Source organism: Erpetoichthys calabaricus, chromosome 3 (genome assembly GCF_900747795.2).
Source record: "Erpetoichthys calabaricus chromosome 3, fErpCal1.3, whole genome shotgun sequence".
Classification (NCBI taxonomy): Eukaryota; Metazoa; Chordata; class Cladistia; order Polypteriformes; family Polypteridae; genus Erpetoichthys; species Erpetoichthys calabaricus.
Genome location: NC_041396.2, coordinates 314,903,612 through 314,924,573, shown reverse-complemented (window position 1 = coordinate 314,924,573; position 20,962 = coordinate 314,903,612). Strand labels below are relative to the sequence as shown.

The window sequence follows — 20,962 nt, the reverse complement described above, 5'->3', positions numbered from 1 at the left end:
TTAAGTTGGGCCGGATTTACGAGTTTTCTCGTAGGCTCTGGTAATTCTAGTGTTAATGTGAGCAGCACATCTCCCATTACAATTGCTAAATCACTCAGAACTTCCTTAGTAGTCCCTGTTACCGCTGGGAGATTGTCAACTTCCTTACATGTGAAGATTCCAGAAAAATGCGAGTTTAGTGCATTCACTATTTCACTGTCAATATTTTACATTCCCCTTTACTATTCTTGATGCACTTCACCTCCTCCTTGACTGATCTTTTACTACTAAAATCCTGACAGAATCTCTTAGGGTCGTCTTTCACCTTACCTGCTATGTTCCTCTCTAACTACCTTTTAGCTTACCCAGTCTCCTTTTTAATGGTTGTTCTCACACACCCTTCAATTCACATTGGGGTTGTCCATCTTTTACATCTTATTCCTCTCATTACCTACTGTAGTTTTTTTTTAATTTCCTACTAATTTCAAATTTTAGGATGAATTTTTCCTACATTATATGTAAAACATTTTAGGCTTCTTCAACATTTGCTTTATTAAAGGTAAAGTTAACAGTTTTAGTCTTTGCGTCTGTGCTGAGCTGGACTGTTTTGTAAGAAGAAACCACTGGCACTTAATGAGGATGGCATGTCATTTAACAAATTGCCCCTTGTCACATGCATGTCTTGATGCCAGCAGAACTTTAGGACATTATCAGACAGTTCTGAAGTTTTTTCTTTCTTTTTGTACATTCATATGAACTAAGGAGGCTCTTAGAGGGTGTAAAGAACATTTTCCTTTGGAGATACTGGCATTAGTTATATTACATTATGGAGAGGCCTTCTTAGTTTGAGCAATGGCTCTTCTGCACATGTTAATTAGCAAACATGGGCCAAAAGCAGTCAGCTTAATATAGTGTATTGGATACTGCTAAACCAAGAACAACAGTGACAACATTTATTTATATAACACATTTTCATACAAATGGTGTAGCTCAAAGTGCTTTACAAAATGAAGAAAGTTTATAAAAAATAAAAATAAGATTAGGCAATGCAAAATACAGTAACAAAGAATAAAATAAGGTCTGATGGCTGGGAGGAAAGAAAAAACGTAAAAATAAAACAAAAAACAAAATCTTCAGGGCTTCCAACTCCACGAGACCACCTAGACCCCACTGGACATTCTACCTAACATAAATGATCTCAATCAGTCCTCATGGTTTTCAGGCTTCATGTGAATGATGATGATGATGATGATGACGATGGTCATGTGGACCTCAGAACTGGAGAGATGTGCTCGGATTTTAGTTTCCTGGTTAAGATTCTGGCAGCTGCATTCTGCACTTGTTGATGTTTTTCTGGGGTGGTCCTGAGAGGAGTGTGTTACAGTAATCTAGCCAACTGAAGACAAAAACATCAACTAATTTTTCAGGGTCTTGCAAGGTTATAAGAGGTCTAGCATTTGTTATATTCCTTAAGTGAAAAATGTTGTCCTTGTAACCTGATTAATATGTGATTTAAAATTCAGACAGAGTCAATAATTACCCCTAAATTCTTTACCTATGTCTTGACTTTTAAGCCTAATGGGTCAAGTTTATTTCTAATACTCTCACTATATCCATTTTTGCCAATCACTAAGATTTCTGTTTTCTCCTTATTTAATTTGAGAAAATTACTACTCATCCATTCAGAAACACAAGTAAGACATTGGGACAGTGAATCAAGAGAGTCGGGGTCATCAGGTGCTATTGATAAATACAGTTGTGTGTTGTCAGCATAGCTGTGGTAGCTCACGTTATGCCCCGAGATAATCTGACCTCATTGAAGCATGGAGATCGAGAAGAGCAGCGGACCCAGGAGAGACCCTTGTGGACCCCCATATAGAATATCATGTGTCTCTGAAGTATAATTACCACAGCTAACAAAGAATGTTCTACCTGTTAAGTAAGACCCTGCCAGAGAGGCCCACCCATTGACTAAGGCGATTTCTAAGAATACTGTGATCAATGGTATCAAAGGAGGCACTGAGATCTCAGAGGATGAGAACAGATACAGGGCCTCTGTCTGCATTGACCCGCAAGTCATTTACTATTTTAACAAGTGCAGTTTCTATACTGTGATTTGTTCTGAAATCTGACTGAAACTTGTCAAAAACACAATGTTTATTCAAGTGATCATTTAGCTGCATAATGGCTGCCTTTTCTAGAATTAGATAAACCGTGCACAATCCACAATTACAAGAGAGAATCAAAACCGAGCCAAAATCAAAAGAAAAAAGTGTTCAAAATAAAAGGTAAATGTGCAGCACCAGGAGCAGAATGAGTCAGAGTAGCTTACCAATGTAAAATCTGTGGCAGTGCCTCAGGTGAAATGCTCTTTACTGCCAAATGCTTGTGTTTAACTGACATTCAAAATGCAATCTCGAGGATGATGATGATTATTCTGTCCACCACCTCCTTATAGTCAAAATCCACAGACTGCCGTCCTTGTCCCGGAGCAAACCTTCTGCAAATCAGTACGAGTGAGCAGATAGTCAGGTCTCTTCAGTCACCGAAGATCGAGATTTAGGAAGGGAAGGAGAAATTAGATTTAAGCAGTCGGAGAAGATGAGAGCTCAGCCAGCTATATATGGCCCTAGAGGGGATTTCCTGATGCAATGTCATACTGTTTGAGAGGCACAATGCCTGCAGCTCATTGGACGTCTGTGTTATAAAGAGGAGAAACTCAGGAAGGCCAGGTGTGACTGAGTTGGGAAGGTACATTCCAGTATCCAAAGCCAGCAGTAGCCACACGACTTCAGCATGTGTTTGTGAGTAGGCCTGAGTGAACCCCATGGGATTTGGTTTGACACGAGATGTTCAGAACTTCAAAGGAAAAAGAAAAACCAAACTAGTCTTTACTGGACTATAATGGTGCGATGGTCTTTTAAGTGTCCCTGAGGGCTTGGGAAGTGTCTGCCTACTATACTGGAACGATTATTGTGGCTACAAATGTGATATGAGCAAACAAAATAAAATAACTGACCACAAACTAGTAATAAGTAAAAAATAAATAATGAAAAAATTTATTTCAGACAAATGCAAGTTTAAGTTTCTACGTGGCATGACGGTGAGTTAAAACAAACCTTGAAAGAGCTCTCCACCTCCCAGAGTCTGAAATAATAATAATAATGCCCAGAGATTTATTACTACAAACAAGGCGTTTCTGTCTTCTTGATGGAATAAGAAAGTGAAAAGCATCTGCACTGACAGATTGGGAACAAAAAAGAGTTGCCAGCTGCCTGGAGTACAACTTCAAACAATAGAACGTGCCAGTCCCATGCCACCGCTGCTTGGCACAGCCTATCAATGCACCAAAGATGGGAACTCTGTGAGCACATAGTGATCAGAGCTGTAGACTTGGTGACTGTCTTGTTTTGCGCTGGTACTTTAAATTGGTACATTGCTGGTTGATCTTCTCAGTACTGGAAGTTAATGTTTGCATTCCCACAGAATCTGTGATGAATTGGGGGGCCGTCTCTGTCACTACCCGATCTGTGGTGCATAGTGAGGAGCACAGCAAGCTTAATCCAGCACAAGGTACAATGAATACATGCAGAACAAGCAAGTCCTTCCATAATATTCTCATTATGGTCACTTAATGTACCCCTTGTGGGGTGTAAATCCAAGTGGAGTACCAATCAGGTAGTGACATGCGTGTTTACACCGTAAATTATTCATCATGTGTGAAGCAGATCAGTCAGTAGCATAAAGTGTGAGGTGGAGTCCTCTTAGAGGACTGGCCATGCCATCGGCGGTGACACCTCCATTGGTGAGTTACTGACTGAGGTGTTCTGAATGGCAGTGATACACTCCTGGCTCTCATGTTTCCACACAGGACATGACCCAGGTGTCCCACTTTTGTTTGACAAAATGTGACTTTATATGATGGCAGCTTGTGTGTTGAGAGCACATCACTGTAGCTCATCAGTATACTGTCGTGTATTAAGACTGGGTGTGTAGTACTAGGGTGTTGTACCGTGTTAGCCATTATGAATGTAGAGAAAAGCCAAGCAAAATGACACCTTTTATTGGCTAACTAGAAAGATTACAATATGCAAGCTTTCGAGGCAACTCAGGCCCCTTCTTCAGGCAAGATGTGTAAAGGCAAGGTGTGTAAACTCAGCTGCGTCAAGTTCACGTTAAAGACTTTGTGAAAACACCACAGGCCTTTCACCGTATCCTTGAGGAAACACAGTCCAGTGTGTGGGGTCTGAATAAGTCACAGCTGTCATGGTGGGCTAAACCTAAAAAGAATGAACTGCAAGTGTTCACAGCTGTATAAATGACTGTGCCCGCTGGCAGAGATGCTATCCTCAGTGGTGGGCTTCTTGAGCATGGGAAAGGCACTACATAAATAAAATGTATTATTATTAAATGTAGTACAAGGGGCTGCAGGCTTTCAAAAAGAACGAGCAGAATGGCCGACATCTTCATTTAGGACACGCTGTGAAGTATTTTTAAGGGCATTCTTGCCTGTCTTAGTAATGTTTGTGTTGATTGGACCCTTTATACATTTTATATTCGTATTTTAAAGCCACTGGAAGAACAGCACTTGTGCCTCAGGCTTCATCAGAGACAGAAGTTCTACAACTACATCATCGACTTCAATGAACCTCATTGCTTAAACTGTACATTTTTAATGTAATTCTTACTAAGGGAGACATTGTGGAAGGTGATACTAATTCCTTACAATAATATAATTCTTACTACTCCTCCTGGCATTAATTGTGAACTTTCATTCAAGTCTGAAGTGTACTGATGAAGCCTGAAAGGTCTTTATTGTGTAATAAACTGGAAAGTGGGGTGTGTGTTTTACAAGAGGTGTGTAAGAAGTCCTCTAAGCGCAGGTGTGTTTACAAGGCCACATGTAACCAGGATAAGGCGAGGAACCTGCGTTATTAAAAATCACGTGTAAGTGATCTGGAGTTCTCAAAGCTCTCCAATGTCAAACTGAGCTAAAAAGAGTTCAACGCCATCATCAGCCACCAGAAACAGAAGCCTGTGATCATTTCTCTTGTTTCTTAAATATATTTAAACAAAGGGACACTTTATGAATGTGTTCTCCTTGGCTGTGTGACTGAGCCCTGCATATCTTAGTACAGACTCCCCTACAGATTCACCTCACTGATCTTAAACTATGGATGGGAAATAACTTTCTCAAACTTAATGCCAATAAAACGGAAGTGTTACTGGTCGGCCCAAACTCCCAACTTTCTAAGGCATCCAATTTCTCTGTTTCTGTTGATGGTCCACTTGTCAAACCTGCTCCTGTTGTCAGATATCTTGGTGTTTTGTTTGATTCCTCACTTAACTTTGAGCTACACTTTAGGTCTCTTTCCAGAATTTCATTCTTTCATCTCTGTCACATTGCTCGCCTCTGTCCATTTCTGTCTTTTAATGAGGCTCAAACTCTGGTTCATTGTTTCATAAAGTCTCGTATTGATTACTGCAATTCCCTCTTCATCGACCTCCATAAATCCACACAGAGGCTACAGTGCATGCAGAACCCGGCAGCCACACAAAGCGTTTTGCTCACATTCCCCCTGTTCTCTCCCAGCTTCACTGGTTACCGGTGCCATCAAGGATTAAATTCAAGATTCTGTTTGTCACCTTCAAGGCCCTACATAACCTTGCCCTCCTCTACCTCACTCAGCTCCTTACACTCCTTGTCGTTCTCTCAGGTTCTCGAGCAGCAATCTCCTTACTGTCCCACACACCAGACTCTCCACCCTGGGAGGGCAGGCAGCTCCTTCAGTGTTATGGCCCTTCAACTCTGGAACTCTCTTCCTCAGTCTCTCTGAGTTTGCTCCTCTTTCTCCACCTTCAAATCTCAACTGAAAACTTTCCTCTTCTTTTGTCTGTTGTGTAATTTTTTTTTACTGTATGTTGTCATGCTTGGGTCACAGATTTGCACAGAGACACAGGAGGTTGTAGAAAAAAGACAGGAACTTTATTCAAAGCACTGCAAACAAACATTTGTCTCTTTTTCAAAAGTTTAAACGTGCTCCATGACAAGTCAGAGATGACAGTTCTGCCAGGAGCAGAGAATGTCACAGAGAGAGAGAAGCAAAACAATCATTTCCAAAACTGGCAGTGAGTCAGTCAAATCATTACCAATGGCAGCATCGGTCTAAGAAACAGCAGCCAAGGAAGTGTAAACCCCTTGTCGGTTGTGCCATTCCTTCAAGTGATTAATGTGTAAAATCTGGAATGGTTTTCGCCGGCCTGGTATTCTAACCTTGTAATTTTCCAGACCCATATGCTCCTCAATAATGGCGGGGCCCTGCCATTTAGCTAGGAATTTGTGCGGGTCAGACGGAACCAGTACCAAAACACGATCACCATGTTTGAATTCACGGAGCTTACTGCGCCTATCGTAAAGACGTTTCTGAGTTTTCTGCTCACGTTGTTGATGCTCCTCAGCAATAGAAGAAACCTTAGAAATTCTATCTTGCAACAAAACTACCCGATCTGCAAAACTCGGCCCAAGAGCTGTTGACTCGTTTCCTATCCATTCCTCTCGTACAACATCCAGGATGTCTCTCGGGCTCCTGCCAAATAACAACTCGAACGGACTCGAGCCAGTGGACGCCTGCAGCGATTCCCGCACTGTGAACATAACAAAAGTCAGGACCGAGTCCCAGGATGTAGGATCATTATGAGCGACTCGCCTGATCATCTGTTTTAAAGTCTTGTTAAACCGTTCAGTCAAACCATTAGTCTGTGGATAGTAAACAGTGGTACTCAATTTCTTAATAGCAAAGCTGTCACACAATTGTTTCTTCATGTGAGAAGTAAAAGGTGTGCCTTGATCAGTTAAAATTTCTCTAGGGATGCCAAAACGAGTAAAAATCCCACACAGAGCTTTGGCTACAGCGGAGGAGTTGGCCTTTTTCAAAGTGGCCACCTCTGGATGTCAACCAACACCAGCAAATATTGGTACCCATTTTTAGTCTTAGGTAAGGGGCCTACAATATCTAATCCCACCCGCTGAAAGGGGATTTCCAAAATAGGCATAGGACAAAGGGGAGCCCGAGGAGGTTTATAAGTGGAAATGATCTGACAGTCAGGACATGAAGTACAGAACCGTTCAACATTTTTTCCCATATTCAGCCAATAAAATCATTTTGATAACCGCTCTCTTTTCTTATCAGCCTCCAAGTGCCCTCCCAAGATGTGAGAGTGGGCCAACTGCAAAAGAATTTCCCTATGCACTTCAGGTACAACTAGTTGTTCAATAAATTCCCCCATTAAATGGTCTGAAATCACTCTGGAAAGGCAGCCGTCTTTTTCTAGAAAGTGTGGAGTTTTCAAGCCCCTGGTATCACGCTCTTGGTAATAAGAGTCATTGGCAGAGTGAGTCTGTTTAAATACATATTCTAATAAGCTATCAGTATGCTGCTATCACTCGGTTTGTGTTCGGAGGCATCTGCAAGTTGAGAAGATGTAGATGGGCCTGCCTGCCACTGTGGGAGGGTGTCTCCCTCAGTCTCGCTGGAGAGATCGGGTTCAATATCTAATTGGGGCTCTAAATTATCCCTGACCGCCACTAGTTCTCCTTCTTCTCCCCCCCCATAAAGCCCAACAGGCGACTTGATGACCGGTGCCTGACATTTATTAATTAGTTTAGGAAAAAGGGCATTCCTCCTTCCTATGAGTAATGGCCAGGGGCAGGAGTCCAAAACGGCAGACCAAACTTTAAAGTGGCGACCCTTATAAGTCAAAGGAAGAAGCAATGTCTGATAGTCTTTAACATCACCATGTACACAACGTATCTTTACAGTCTCAGTGTCACTAAGGCATCTGTCATCAAGACAGTCTCGTTTGACAACACAAAGGTCACTGCCCAAGTCCAATAATGCTGAGATCTCGCAGCCCCCCAACTTCACCAAGATTAACAAGCCATCTTTTTTATCCGGAGAATAGGGAATATTTGAGCAACAAACCTCAGCCAATCCAATTTTCATTGATTGAGCTGGAGACAAGCGACATTCTCTCGCCAAGTGACCGGGTTGATCACACCGGAAACATCTTCAGTCAGCTCCACTGCCGAAATATAGCCTGCGACGTCCGCGGCCTGCTCCTGTCTCCCCAGATATGGGCACCTCCTTAACAACCGGATTCCCCGGAGGCCTTCCTGACCCCATTCGATTGTCAGGTCCTGCAGCTTGTCTTTGCTGTAGCCATCGATCAAAGCGACGACAATGTCCTGGACGCTCCTTCGTAGGTTGTGTAACAGCACCAAATCCATCGCTCTTTCTCCAAGCGGTCTGAGAACCTTCTAATCGTCTGAACATAATCGATAATGATTCTACATCATGACGAAGAAATTCATCTCGAAGAACTGCAGGTATTCCAGCCAGTAATATATTCATGACAACTTTCTCCATAATTCGCTCCACCACGTCTCCCTCAAACCAGCAATGCACTTTATGAATCAAATCTTGAATTTGTGCACAGATGGGACCGTCCATGTTTAGGTTCCAGTCGTTAAGTGCAAAACCTTTAGCCAAAAAAGTCACAGTCTTACGTAAAACAATTTGTTGCTTCAGGAATTATAATCACCGAGCTTATCGTGAGGCACATTCTGTAAGGACAGTAGAGCATCCCCAGACAAAAAAGGTGTGATGATAACGGCCCAGTGTCATTTGTCCAATCCCAATAAAGTTGCCACTTGCTCAAAGGCTAAAAGGAACATGTCTGGTTCATCGGATGGACCCATCTTCATCAGCACATTCTTAGAATTTTCAGGAAGCGGAGGCAAAGGGATGTACTGTCGACGGTTATGAACCGGGACATTCAGATCAGGGATAGGGGGCAGGTCATCCTCTGGATCGTAAGGAAGTGGAACATTCTGAGCAATTTGAAATAACTCCTCGGCATCCATCTGTGCAACCACTCCTGGTACCACTTGTCACGCGTGGGTCACAGATTTGCACAGACACAGGAGGTTGTAGAAAAAAAACAGGAACTTTATTCAAAGCACTGCAAACAAACATTTGTCTCTTTTCAAAAGTTTAAACGTGCTCCATGACAAGTCAGAGATGACAGTTCTGCCAGGAGCAGAGAATGTCACAGAGAGAGAAGCAAACCAATCAATTCCAAAACTGACAGGTGCTGTTCAAGGCTTTCAAGTAAGCGGAGTGCCGTGTGATAAACCTGTTATAATGCAAGTAAGAAGGGTAAGGAGTAATGTGAAGGTAGACTGCCAGCTGTAAAGCGACTTTGGATTTGTGAAAGGTGCTCTATAAATGCAAATTATTATTTTTATTAAAGGGGCGTCATACCGGCACATGTGCTTCTTGCCTTACACCTGCTGCTGCTGGATAATAATAATAATAATAACTGGGAGGGATGCGTGGGTGTGAAGTAAAGACACTCGCAGGCTGACAGAGTGCAGTGGACTAGAAAATCCTTACATGTTACCCGTTTAACGGTTTAGAGGTTTACTTAATCAGGTTATTCACAGGAAATCTACCTCTGATAACGTGGCATTTACATGGCATTTTAGAGACCAGGGATCTGTGAATAACCACATTATTGAGGTGCATAGCAACACACTCACGGGCTATAGAAGAAACTTGTATACTGTTTTCCTTGTCAGGTCAGTCAAGGACACAACCCTCTCAGAAAAATGAGGTACAAACCCACTATGACAAGCATTTACTTGTGCATCTTATTAAGCCATTCGACTAGACCATCAGGCTGAGAGTGGCACACTGAAGTCTTAAGGTGCTTGATTTGGAGCAATTTGGAAACCTCCCTGTACATCTCTGAGGTAAACAGCGTCCCTTGGTCCGTTAGGACCTCCTTTGGGATAAGCGTGATGACCCCTGCCAGTGCCCATGCGATGCTTCTGGACTTTAAGAGGATAGCCTCTGGATACCCTGTAGCATAATCCAATTTATGTCCTCAGGCTGAGAGTCTACTATGTCCACCCTGATACGTTCAGAAGTTCGTATATCCATCAGAGGATTGGAATAAGAGGAGCATGGTCTTTACTAGGAATCTGTCACAGCTGACATGCCAGACACAAAACACAAAAGTGACGGATCTCCTCGTTAATTCCCTTACATTAAAATCAAACTTTTATCCTTTCGAGTGTTTTGTCAGTTCCAAGATGGCCACCCAAGAGGTTTGTGTGTGCTAACTCACCCTCATGTTCTGACAAATGACATAATAAACCATTTAAAAGTACAAAGTAGTATTCTGGTGGCATGGGGCATGTTGTACACTGTCAGTTAACTTCAGTAAATCGTCATTCCACTGTTCTCTTTTAAAAGATGCTGATGTTTGCGGAAATTGACATTGAAGTTTTGAGAGAAAATCAGGCCTGACCTCCATGGGTGGAGTTATTGCCAACGTCGGTTCGCTTGTGGCCTCGATAGCAAGTACATGATATAAAACATAATAAAATCACATTACAATGTGTCATGTTTGTCTTTTTTATTTTCTGCTGTCCTTGTGTGTTGCATCAATACATCAAAAAAAATTACCCGTCCACATTAGTGCATCTGGACAATAAATAGAATTCTGGGAAGGGAGACACTTTCAACAACTTCATCAGTGTAATGGATTGTGTAACCTGCAACTCGTCAGCCTGTGGTTAGAGGAAAGGAAGACACGTCAAGGGAATAAATTAAATAAAACTCAGTGCAAAAAGGAGAAACCTGAGACGAGAACTGACACCAGAGAGCAAAGTCAAGGAATTTAACACAAAATGACTTCAGCTGTGTGTGTTTATATAATGGCATTTCACCTGAACAGACATCACAATCAGGAAATACAATGAGCTAAATCAAATTTAGGATCTGAGTGGACAGTCACAGCATTGTGTGGGATTAGTGACATGACTTGACATAAAGAACTTTCACGTGTTTGAAATCAACAAGCTGAGGTTTATCTAAACACACGGATATCAAGTGTCAGGTCTTTGTTAATGATCACTTAAAGACACTTGTGTTCAAATCCTCACTAAAGCATTCATTACAAAGAAATAAAATATCAAAACACACGACTGAGCGCACACCTCTGTATTGTGTTGTTAGATTTTATAAGTCTTACCAAGATAACTGAACACTTTCTGAGCCATTGTGCTCTACAACAACCAGCAGCCATTTGACAAATGAAAGAGAGAGAAAGCTGAACAATTTGTGATGTGACTATCAAAAGGAATAAATGTGGTGACAGGCAGACGATTACTGACATACAAATGTAATTTCTTTATTAAAGGTTTAAGTTTCTCTGTTTTTATAGAATTGAGCACAATGCTGTTCTCTGAAGTATTAATTGTGTTCTGTATGAGGTGAGCAGCTGCGGCTAATGAGAGTTCACAAATATTAACAAACGTCAGTCTAAAGGAGCAAATCCTACGTTTAATTGTGGACATCAAACCTCATTTGACCTTCTCAGTCGTCCATTTCAGTTCCTCACAGTCACCTCAGTGTCATTTAGTGAGCCAGCAGTGTGAGGAGTGAAGGCCGACTGCTCCGTCTGCACTCGTCTGTCATCTGCTGCCTTAGTGAGGAGGAGTGCGGATTAAAGTGCAGGAATAGGAAACATTAACTTCACAATAAAATGAAGAGTTTAGTTTGATATAAAAGTAAAACAATAAAGGAACATTTAACAGAATTTGACTCTCAAACAAATCACCACACGCCTGACCAAAGCTGAACAGAATGTCGGCCGTCATCTGAGCTCAGCTGTGGAGTTTTTAGTTGTGAAATCTGAACGTCGGTGGAAATTATAGCTCCAGATGTTAAAAGATCTTTATATTTACAGCTATTAGGTAAAATTCAGCACATTACTTAATTTATGATCAGATAAATAATTCCCTCCCAAAATAATGGAAATAGCAATAATCATTTTACAATGTAAAAATAAAAAGTCACGAAGAAACGCTGAAGTGTTTATAGGAATTGCCAGGAGTCTCCTACATTTACAGTGCTGTTTATTACACATTCAAATAAGAAGAATATGATTTATGACAATAGTTGTGGTGAAATAAACAATAATCATAAACAGTGTACACTTTACACTAATAGAGTACAATTGTAACAAAAACAATACAGCGAATATGAAATGATTGTATTGTTAAGAAATATGTCCAAGTATTGCACTGCTAATAAGAAAAGTGAGCAAAGGAATAATGTACAAATAATTTAAAACATCTAAGCTCATAAAATTAATTTTACAGTAATTTTTTTTACAGTACATTTACAGTAGATTGAGCACTGAAGAAGCTGGACTGAATATTTTACAAGTCAGGATTATTTTAAGTGCTTTTCTAAACCAGGAATAAAGAAAAGCGTAAAGAATTGGATTAACTCCAAAATTCACTTCACTTAACAACACAAAGACACCCCTGATGATAACTGTGATTATATTATTAATATCACTAAAAAAATTGTGCACATAAATAGGCAGCCAGCAGATAATAAAAGCCCCCACGACTATTCCTAATGTTTTTGCGGCTTTTCTTTCAGATGGTTTTGATATTTTTCTGCCACTCACCTCCTCAGTTTGTCTCTTTTCTATCATACAGTTGATGGCTCTTGAATGGCTTCTTGCAACTACAAATATTCTGATATAAAAACCAATCATCAGTGAATAAGGAAGAAAAAAAGTTACAAGTAAAATAAAAATGGACATTTCATAATAAGTGTATACTCCACAAGCTCCTTCACATCTCTCTATGTCAATATAACTCAAACATAAACCTATGACTGTAATTAAAACTGCAAACAGCCACACTACAGCAATGCTGATGGCTGCAACAGTCAAAGTTATTTTTGAGCTGTAAAAGAAAGGATGGCATACAGCAATGTAGCGATCAATGGATATTAAAGCAACATTATATACAACTACTGTAGTAAGAATATTTACAAGTGCCTGATATAAATAACAATAAAGAACTCCAAAGTACCAGCAAGTTTCTATCATGCCAATCAAAGTAAAGGGCATCACAAAGAAACCTGTTAAGAAATCGGCCGCTGCGAGTGAAAGGATCAGAAGATTAGTCGGCGTGTGCAGCTGAACAAAATGAGAAATAGAAATGATGACAAGAAGATTTCCAAAGACTGTCGAGAAAAGCAAAAGACACGAGAAAGTGTAATAAAGTCCATAAACTTCAGTTTCATTAATCAGTTTATAACAAGATGTATTACTGTGAGGATAACAACGGCCAACTTTCAGTTGTTTAAACTCCATGTCTGTCCCTGACTGAGCCGTCCTGCCTGCACACTGAGATGTTTATACACTGAGGCCCTGCGACTGCCATATTCTCTCTGCTGACGTAATTCACATGAGGCATCTCTCTGCTGTGTGTGCTTCACAAATTCTCTCAGGATGTTTGTTTGTTCATTTCAGTTCTTACTCACTAATGAGTTCATCAAATCTCAGATGTCTCCATTATATTTGTTTCTCAGGAGCCGCTCAGGGCTGCGGTGGTCTCTCCTCACAGCTCCACAGTGGTCCAGCTGCTGGCTCTCTGCAGTTTCCTTCTTCTCCTCTGTCTGATGTTTTTGTTTTTTTGTTCTCAGTCACTTTGACTTTCTTTCCTCATCACAGCGAGCAGCACATTAAATCAGCAGGTTCAGATGAGCTGAGGTTGTGCCCAGTGGTGGTCTGACACTCCGTCCTGTCCTGTGCTGCTCAGAGCCCCTCAGACTCCTACATGGAGTGTGCTGGACCACCCTGTGCTCATGAGAGGCCCACGCACACACACACACACACGCACACACACACATACAGTGTACAGTATCAGCTGTGTGTTTTTGTCTTTTCCGGACCCTCACATTAAATTCCTAACAGTATTCCCCCCGTTGCTCTCTGTCAGTCTGATGTTGTGCTGATTGTCTTTGTCTGATTTACTGGACGTCTTTCTTTTCTTAAATCACCAAACACACAACATGCATTTCTCTGTGGCAGTGGCAGGTAAACTCTCAGAATTCCAATGCAGCAGTGCAGACTGATATTCTTTTTAATTTTGAGGACATTTGCTGTGTAACTGATTTGTAACTTTGTATCAAACAAAACTAAATGACTGCGTCTGTTGGTTTTGAAGCACCGAGGAGCACCGCACTGCATGAGTCTGTTAGCCGTTATCACTATAATGACAATTAAAGTTCTTAATAACGATAGAAATGATGTCAAGATTTCTCCAGAACAATCTACTAATATTTTAAATCTTAGATTCACTATTTTATATTAATATTACAGTTGTATTAAATTCATACTGCATTAGAGTAACAGCAAGTGATGTTATTTACAGAAACTCTGAACTGTACAATAAAAATACGAGAGGACCACCATCTCCATCACACGAGTTCAGTTTTGATTAAACAATTAGCAGCAGCTGCTCACTGATGGCAGACGTACAACTTTACAGGAGTTTGTGTGTCGTGTTGTTGTCATTCCCTCCTCATCGACACAGACAGTGAAGTGGTCCTCACCACACAAGAGTTCATACGTGACACACAGGTGGTCTGTTATTATAAACTTCATGTGAGGTCCTTCGTCTCTCCTTGTGTCACTGAAGCACCTTATAGTGTCACTTGTCACAAATTTATGTCATTAGTATGCATAGTGCAATACATTTTGGGGGACAGCAGGTCAGCAGGCTTTAGGTTATAAAGCAGCTCTGCACAGGGAGCCCACCCATCGTCGGACACTCACACGTCTTCACAAGAAGTAAAATGTCAGGTCTGAAAACACAGTGGGAGGTCTGAAACCTGAAAGTGCTGATTAGGAGAAAGACTTAAGTGTTATAATGGACTCATTCAGAAGCCATTAAGATGGTTAAGAGAATGATGATGGTTAAGGTTATATAGCGCCCTGATGTGTACAGCAGATGTCCCAACTGTCACTCTACAGATCACTATCGGTTTGTACAAAAATATTCCTGACCACAAAACAGCAGGTCAGCCTATTATATCCACTTTAATTAAAGTTTCTGTGTGTTCTGTTCATCCAGTTGCTTTTTCTCTGCCTTTCCAACAGATGCCACTTCTTAAACATTTTTAGTGGTAAAATGCATTGCATTTGTCATTCCAATAGATGGCGTATAAGAAACATTAACACTGCTTGTACAAATCCTGTACTAAATGGCATATCACAGAGATATAGCAATGGGACACACAGCACTGCAAACGTTAACACTGAGCACATCCAAAAGAGAGTAACTGCCACATGGACAGAAACAGGTAGCTGTATCTCAAAAGCAATAACCTTCCATTATGGAAAGAGATCAAATGCATAATATGATGAGACAGCACAAAACACCCAAAGCTAAGGAATTCTGGCATAAAAGAATTCAAAATGTGAAGCAGCAGACCAGGATGAGAAATTGCCTGAGGATATGAATGTGCAAATTATTAAGGACGTCTGTGAACACACAATACTCAGGCAGCAAAAACCCCAGAAGAACATGGAGAGTGAAATCATAAGAATACTACGGCCATTACAGCAGTGCGGGCCCAGGAGAAAACAAAAACAAGCAGAGCCAAACTGCAGTGTGATGTTCAGCATCATAGGGTGTGGAGGCATTGGGACAGGGGAGCCCCAAATCTTATTACAACTGTCGAGATTTGACTTAAATTATGACGTAGCGATTGTAGGGGACCACTATAGTGTAGTCTGGGCAGTCAGTGCAAATATTGTGGTTAAAGATTTATTGAGGAGGCGCAGACTAGCAAAGGGATATACAGTAGGTGTTGTAATGAAGAGAGACTTGTCTTACCTCCACTTCTGGTAACAGACATGTCAAGGTGCAGATTCTGTGAATTTCATTTGAAAACATCAGGTATCCTAATTGTTCTCTCTGTGAATATTATCCCCCCTCCTACTCATAGAGGACCCTATTGTTTCCAGATAACTGATAACTGTTACCATCAGGCAGGTGTGTCGCACCCAGAAAATGAGGAGTAGAGTCATTAGGCTCACCTGCATATCTTCAGTTCAGACAAGGTCACCAACAGCAAATGTGTCGTGTGGACAATTCAAGGTGTCATCTTGAACTGATGAATCAGTTAAGTGACGAATGAGTAAAATTAATCTTTTCACTCCAGCGTGTAGAATGTTGTTTGAAATTGAAGAGGAATGAACAGAGGAACACCTGCTCGACCAGCCACTGTTACAGTAGCAATAGTACAGTACTGGATAGGAATCCACAGAGACATAATTCTCCAAGGACAAATGAGGTAGCCATCGTGTTTGAGCACCCAGAAGGAGAACCAACTCTGGAGCAGGACCTCCTGATCTGTTCTAGAGCAGATTCATGGGATGTAAATAGGGACAGCCAGAGGATTAGTTTCCTTGATCCAAACTTGGAAGGAAAGATATTTTCAGTACTTTTTCCATACAGGTGTCAAAGAGTTAAGATAAGTGGAAGGACAGTAACGAATGAGTGGTTAGTAAATTTGAAGCTGTATGTGAGTCATGTGAGGTGCGTCTTCAAATACGTATTTAAGGTCATGATTGTGTCAACATTATCATTAGAGAGGGTACTACTCTTGAACGTGATGAAAATAGGCAATTGGTGAATTCTCATTGTATCTGCGCCCCGAGGCAGTGTGGCCGCTGTTTTGATTTGATGTCTGTGAGCATTTGCATATAATTATGCCGTTGAATTTAAAGTGGAAAATGAAGTATGCACATTTATTAGGGGTAGGGGTAGACATACCACCCTGTCAGTTTGGTTTAAGCTGAATAAGGACATACCTGGAGTGAGGGAGTATTTTTATTGGCAATTGCCAGAGCTTTACCAGTGTGAAGATACGACTTGGAGATGGACAGTAAGAAGACAGATATTAAAGATACCGATATTGTCTAAGACCACTTTTACTACGTATTAAAGGTGCTTGAGGACCTTAGAACAAATGTAGGGGTGGTCTATGGATCATTTATGGAGGCTGCGAGAGCGAGGGGCCTTGTCAATGATGATTACTTATAGAACAGATCCTTAGAAGAGTCTGTACTCTTTGGGATGAGCCGCAGCTGCTTAACGCTTGTCTGACTTAATAAAAAAAATAAAAATAAATAAAAATTAAATTTTAAAAAAAGGCTAACCTTTACTAGTACCATACATTTACACCGGCCGTTACAGACTCAAATCAAATTTATGTTTTTACTCTATAACAGTAATAATAATAGCAACTCACTACTCAAAAATGTAAATACTGTAAGGACCCGGAATAGAACCCACAGCCTCCTGATTATGACACAGCGTTGTACCCTAACCCAATTTCTTTTTCTTCAGTTACATTCTTGGATAAAATGTACTTGTTTTGTTATACGTGAACCTTTTGTGAAAGTGTTTATTTGATATTTGGACTACCGTCTTCAGATATTATACACTTTAAGTCAAGATTTTGTCATTAGTACTATAAATTGAAAAACGTTTCTGAAAGTTTAGTTATGTGTTCAACGTTTGTCTCGCATTTCCTGTCATCCTACATTTACACAAATCATGGTAGACACGGAACACACATGTAATGTATGTATTCTAAATAACGATATACTGTATTATTTACCCTCTACAATTACAGACACGTTACACCATGATAAACAGACTTGAGCCGCATCAGGTGGAGTGATGGGATAGCAGGCTGCTTGTGCTGATCGACACATTTGCAAAAGAAAAGATGCTGATGAGGAGGTGAGAGGGAATATAAGGTGGCCCGGCATTACAACTTTTTTTATAGGCTTCAGGTATTCTAGAGTTAAACCGTTTGCCTTCATTTGTGTCTTTGATACACCAATTAACTCCGAAGAATTGTTTATAAAATATAGGAGAAGGTTGTGTGAGATGGTTGCTCAACACTATCATCTCTCTTTCATATCTCAAATGGCTTCAGTGTTGTTGTAGAGCACAATGGCTCCTGCTACTTCATACACAGAAAGTGTTCAGTTATCTTGTAAGACATTTATAAATCTAACGACACAATACATAGGTGTGCGATCATTTGTGTGATTTGATATCTATATGTTTGAAATGAATGCTTTAGTAAGAACTTGAACACAAGTGTTTTTAAAGTGATCATTAACAAAGACCTGATGCCTTATATCGGTGCTTTTAGATAAACTTCATCATGTTGATTTCAAACACGTGAAAGTTCTTTGTATCAAGTAATGTCACTAACTCAAACAATGCTGTGACTGTCCACTCAGGTCCTAAATTTGATTCAGCGCATCGTATTTCCTGATTGTGATGTCTGTTCAGGTGAAATGCCATTATATAAATACACACAGCTGAAGTAATTTTGTGTTAAATTCCTTGACTTTGCTCTCTGGTGTCAGGTTTTCTCATCTCAGGTTTCTCCAGTTTGCACTGAGTTTTATTTTATTGATTCCCTTGACGTCTTTTCTTTTCCCCTAACCACAGGCTGATGAGTTGTAGGTTACATAATCCGCTCCACTGATGAAGTTGTTGAAAGTGTCTCCCTTCCCAGAATTCTCTTTATTGGTCAGATGCAGTAATGTGGATGATGAGTTTGTCTTTGTAGTGTTGTTGCAACAATCAAGGAGAACACAAAACATCTTCTTGTTCTTTCTTTCTTTCAAAAAGAGTGTTCTTTTGTATCAAAAAAGCATAAGGGCCTTCTATGTCCATGTCTGTAACAAAGCTAGAATCCTCCATCTGTGCCTTCACTTAAGTCAAAAGCTTAGGCCCCAAATCCACTCATTAGGTTTAGGCGTGTGGTCTATCCGTTAAGATTAGGCTCCCAAAGTGTTAATTTAAGTTTAGGTAATAAAAATATTGAGTAACATTAGGCTACCAGTATATTGGTTTAGGATTAGGCTTGAAGAGTACTGATTAAGTTTAGGCATCCGGCTCACTGATTAGGTTTTAGGTGTGTGGTGTATAGATTTAAGATTCGGCTCACAGTATACTAACTTAAGTTTAGGCAAAAGAAATATTGATTAAGATTAGGCACCAATTTATAGGCTAAAGATTTGGCTCCAGCAGACCCCCGTGACCCTGTGTTCGGATTCAGCGGGTTGGAAAATGGATGGATGGAAGATTAGGCTGGAACTCTCTAGGCCTTAGGTTCAGGGTCTGTATTTAGGGGATGGATGTAATGTTACATCCCATCAACTCTTATAACAAAGACAGATTAGATGGATGTGTGTTACGTCCACTAGGGCTCGTGTAACCCATACAAGGACTCCCTTTAAAAAAATTAGGGTCCAAGACAGGCACTCACGAACCCAGTGGATACCATCTATAACAAAATTATCACCATCTTTGATTAAGTCCCCTTGGCTGAATGCTTTTAGTTTTTATAATCCATTTTGCTTCCCAGTATTTTCTCTGTCCAACTGACCAATCTTTCTTGTGATCTAAGATTCGTATTTTCAGGTTGTTAATCCCAATTTTATGGAAGCGGTTCGTTAAGGCTGTATTTAGCTTATTAGACCTGATATTGGTTAGGTGTTGTAGTAATCTTGCCTTAGAGAATTCGATGTTTCTCCAATGTAAATCTTAAAACAATGCAAACATATAATTATGTAGACACAGTTGGTGGTATCTAAAAAGTTATGTGCGACATTGGGTATTAAGAATCTGTCATGATGACCTCTAAACCAGTTCCTTCTATACCAATATAATAATTTCATTTTGTTCTGTTCTCGTGGTCTGCGATTAATCATTCTGCTATTGATCAGTGTATCTTTTAGATTTTTATTTCTTTTATAGGCCGAGATAATATTGTATTTTAAGAAAGTCTTATTATTTTCCCTTAGTTTTACAAATTCTGCTTTTAGTACCCGATTGGCATGTGTGGTAAGTGTAAAAATGTAAATACTGTAAGGACCCGGAATCGAACCCACAGCCTCTTGATTATGACACAGCGTTGTACCCTAATCCAATTTCTTTTTCTTCTTTTATATACTTGTTTTGTTATACTTGTACCTTTTGTTAAAGTGTTTATTTGATATTTGGACTACGAGTCAGCGGTTCTTACCACTGCACCACCAAAGTGGTCGTATCAAAGGGGTGTCAATGTCGCACCCTAATGCGAGTTCTTTTTCCGCAGTTATATTCTTCCATAAAAGTGCCCTTGTTTGTTAAACTTGTTATACTTGTTGTACCTTTTGTCAAAGTCTTTATTTGACATTTGGACTTCAGTCTTCACACATTATAAACTTCATGTCTACATTTTGCCAATTATTACTAAAACATGACAAACATTTCTGTTTTAACGATGTGTTTACAAAGATTGTTGTAGGGCCAGAAAAACAGACTTGAGCTGCAACAGATGAGAGGGATGGGATAGCAGGCTGCTTGTGCTGATCGACACATTTACAAAAGAGGAGATGCTGGTGAGGAGGTGGCTGTGCTTTGTGTGTAAACTGAGTGTTGCTTGACACAGAGAGAACTCTAATGCACCATAGAAAACAATGCAGGGATTGCAACCTCCCTGTAACACAGGCGATCAGGGGATACACAAATCCTGAGGACTATTATGATGCAGTTCATGAACTCGATCGAGTGATGGTATTGGTGATGACTGTGAATACTCTTCACTGGGATGCACATCACCTTTCCTTTTCTCTCTGATGTCAAGTGCTACTCTTGTGTTTCTGCAGCTGTCATTAAACTTCCTCACTTTTCAGCCCTGAAGTTTCTCTCAGCCTTTTATTCTTATTATTTATGCTGACATAAGTATTGCATAAGTACACATTTATTCCTTTTGATAGGCAAAACACAAATTGTTCAGGCTTTGTTTCTCTATCATTTGTCAAATGGCTACTGGCTTGTTGTAGAGCACAATGGCTCCTCCTACTTCATACACAGAAAGTGTTCGGTTATCTTGTAAGACATTTAAAAATCTAACGACACAATACAGAGGTGTGTGCTCATTCGTGTGTTTTGATATTTTATTTCTTTGAAATGAATGCTTTATTAAAAATTTGAACACAAGTGACTTTAAGTGATCATTAACAA

The 20,962-nt window shown here is 40.3% G+C and overlaps 2 protein-coding genes across 3 annotated transcripts in view; both read right to left on the bottom strand.

The window, feature by feature from the left end:
- The window catches only part of LOC127527250 (trace amine-associated receptor 13c-like), a 181,070-nt gene extending 167,733 nt beyond the window's left edge, over positions 1-13,337 (bottom strand). Inside the window, exon 1 of one of the 2 annotated variants that reach the window (XM_051925357.1) lies at positions 12,735-13,337. In XM_051925357.1, the coding sequence (XP_051781317.1) occupies positions 12,735-13,224 (490 nt within the window). In that variant the 5' untranslated portion in view covers positions 13,225-13,337. Of the gene's footprint in view, positions 1-12,528 lie in introns of both variants that reach the window. The other variant, XM_051925356.1, reaches the window with a different exon arrangement.
- Positions 1-20,962, bottom strand: part of LOC127527253 (trace amine-associated receptor 13c-like) — a 322,587-nt gene that overhangs the window by 283,745 nt on the left and 17,880 nt on the right. The gene's annotated exons all lie outside the window — the stretch shown is intronic.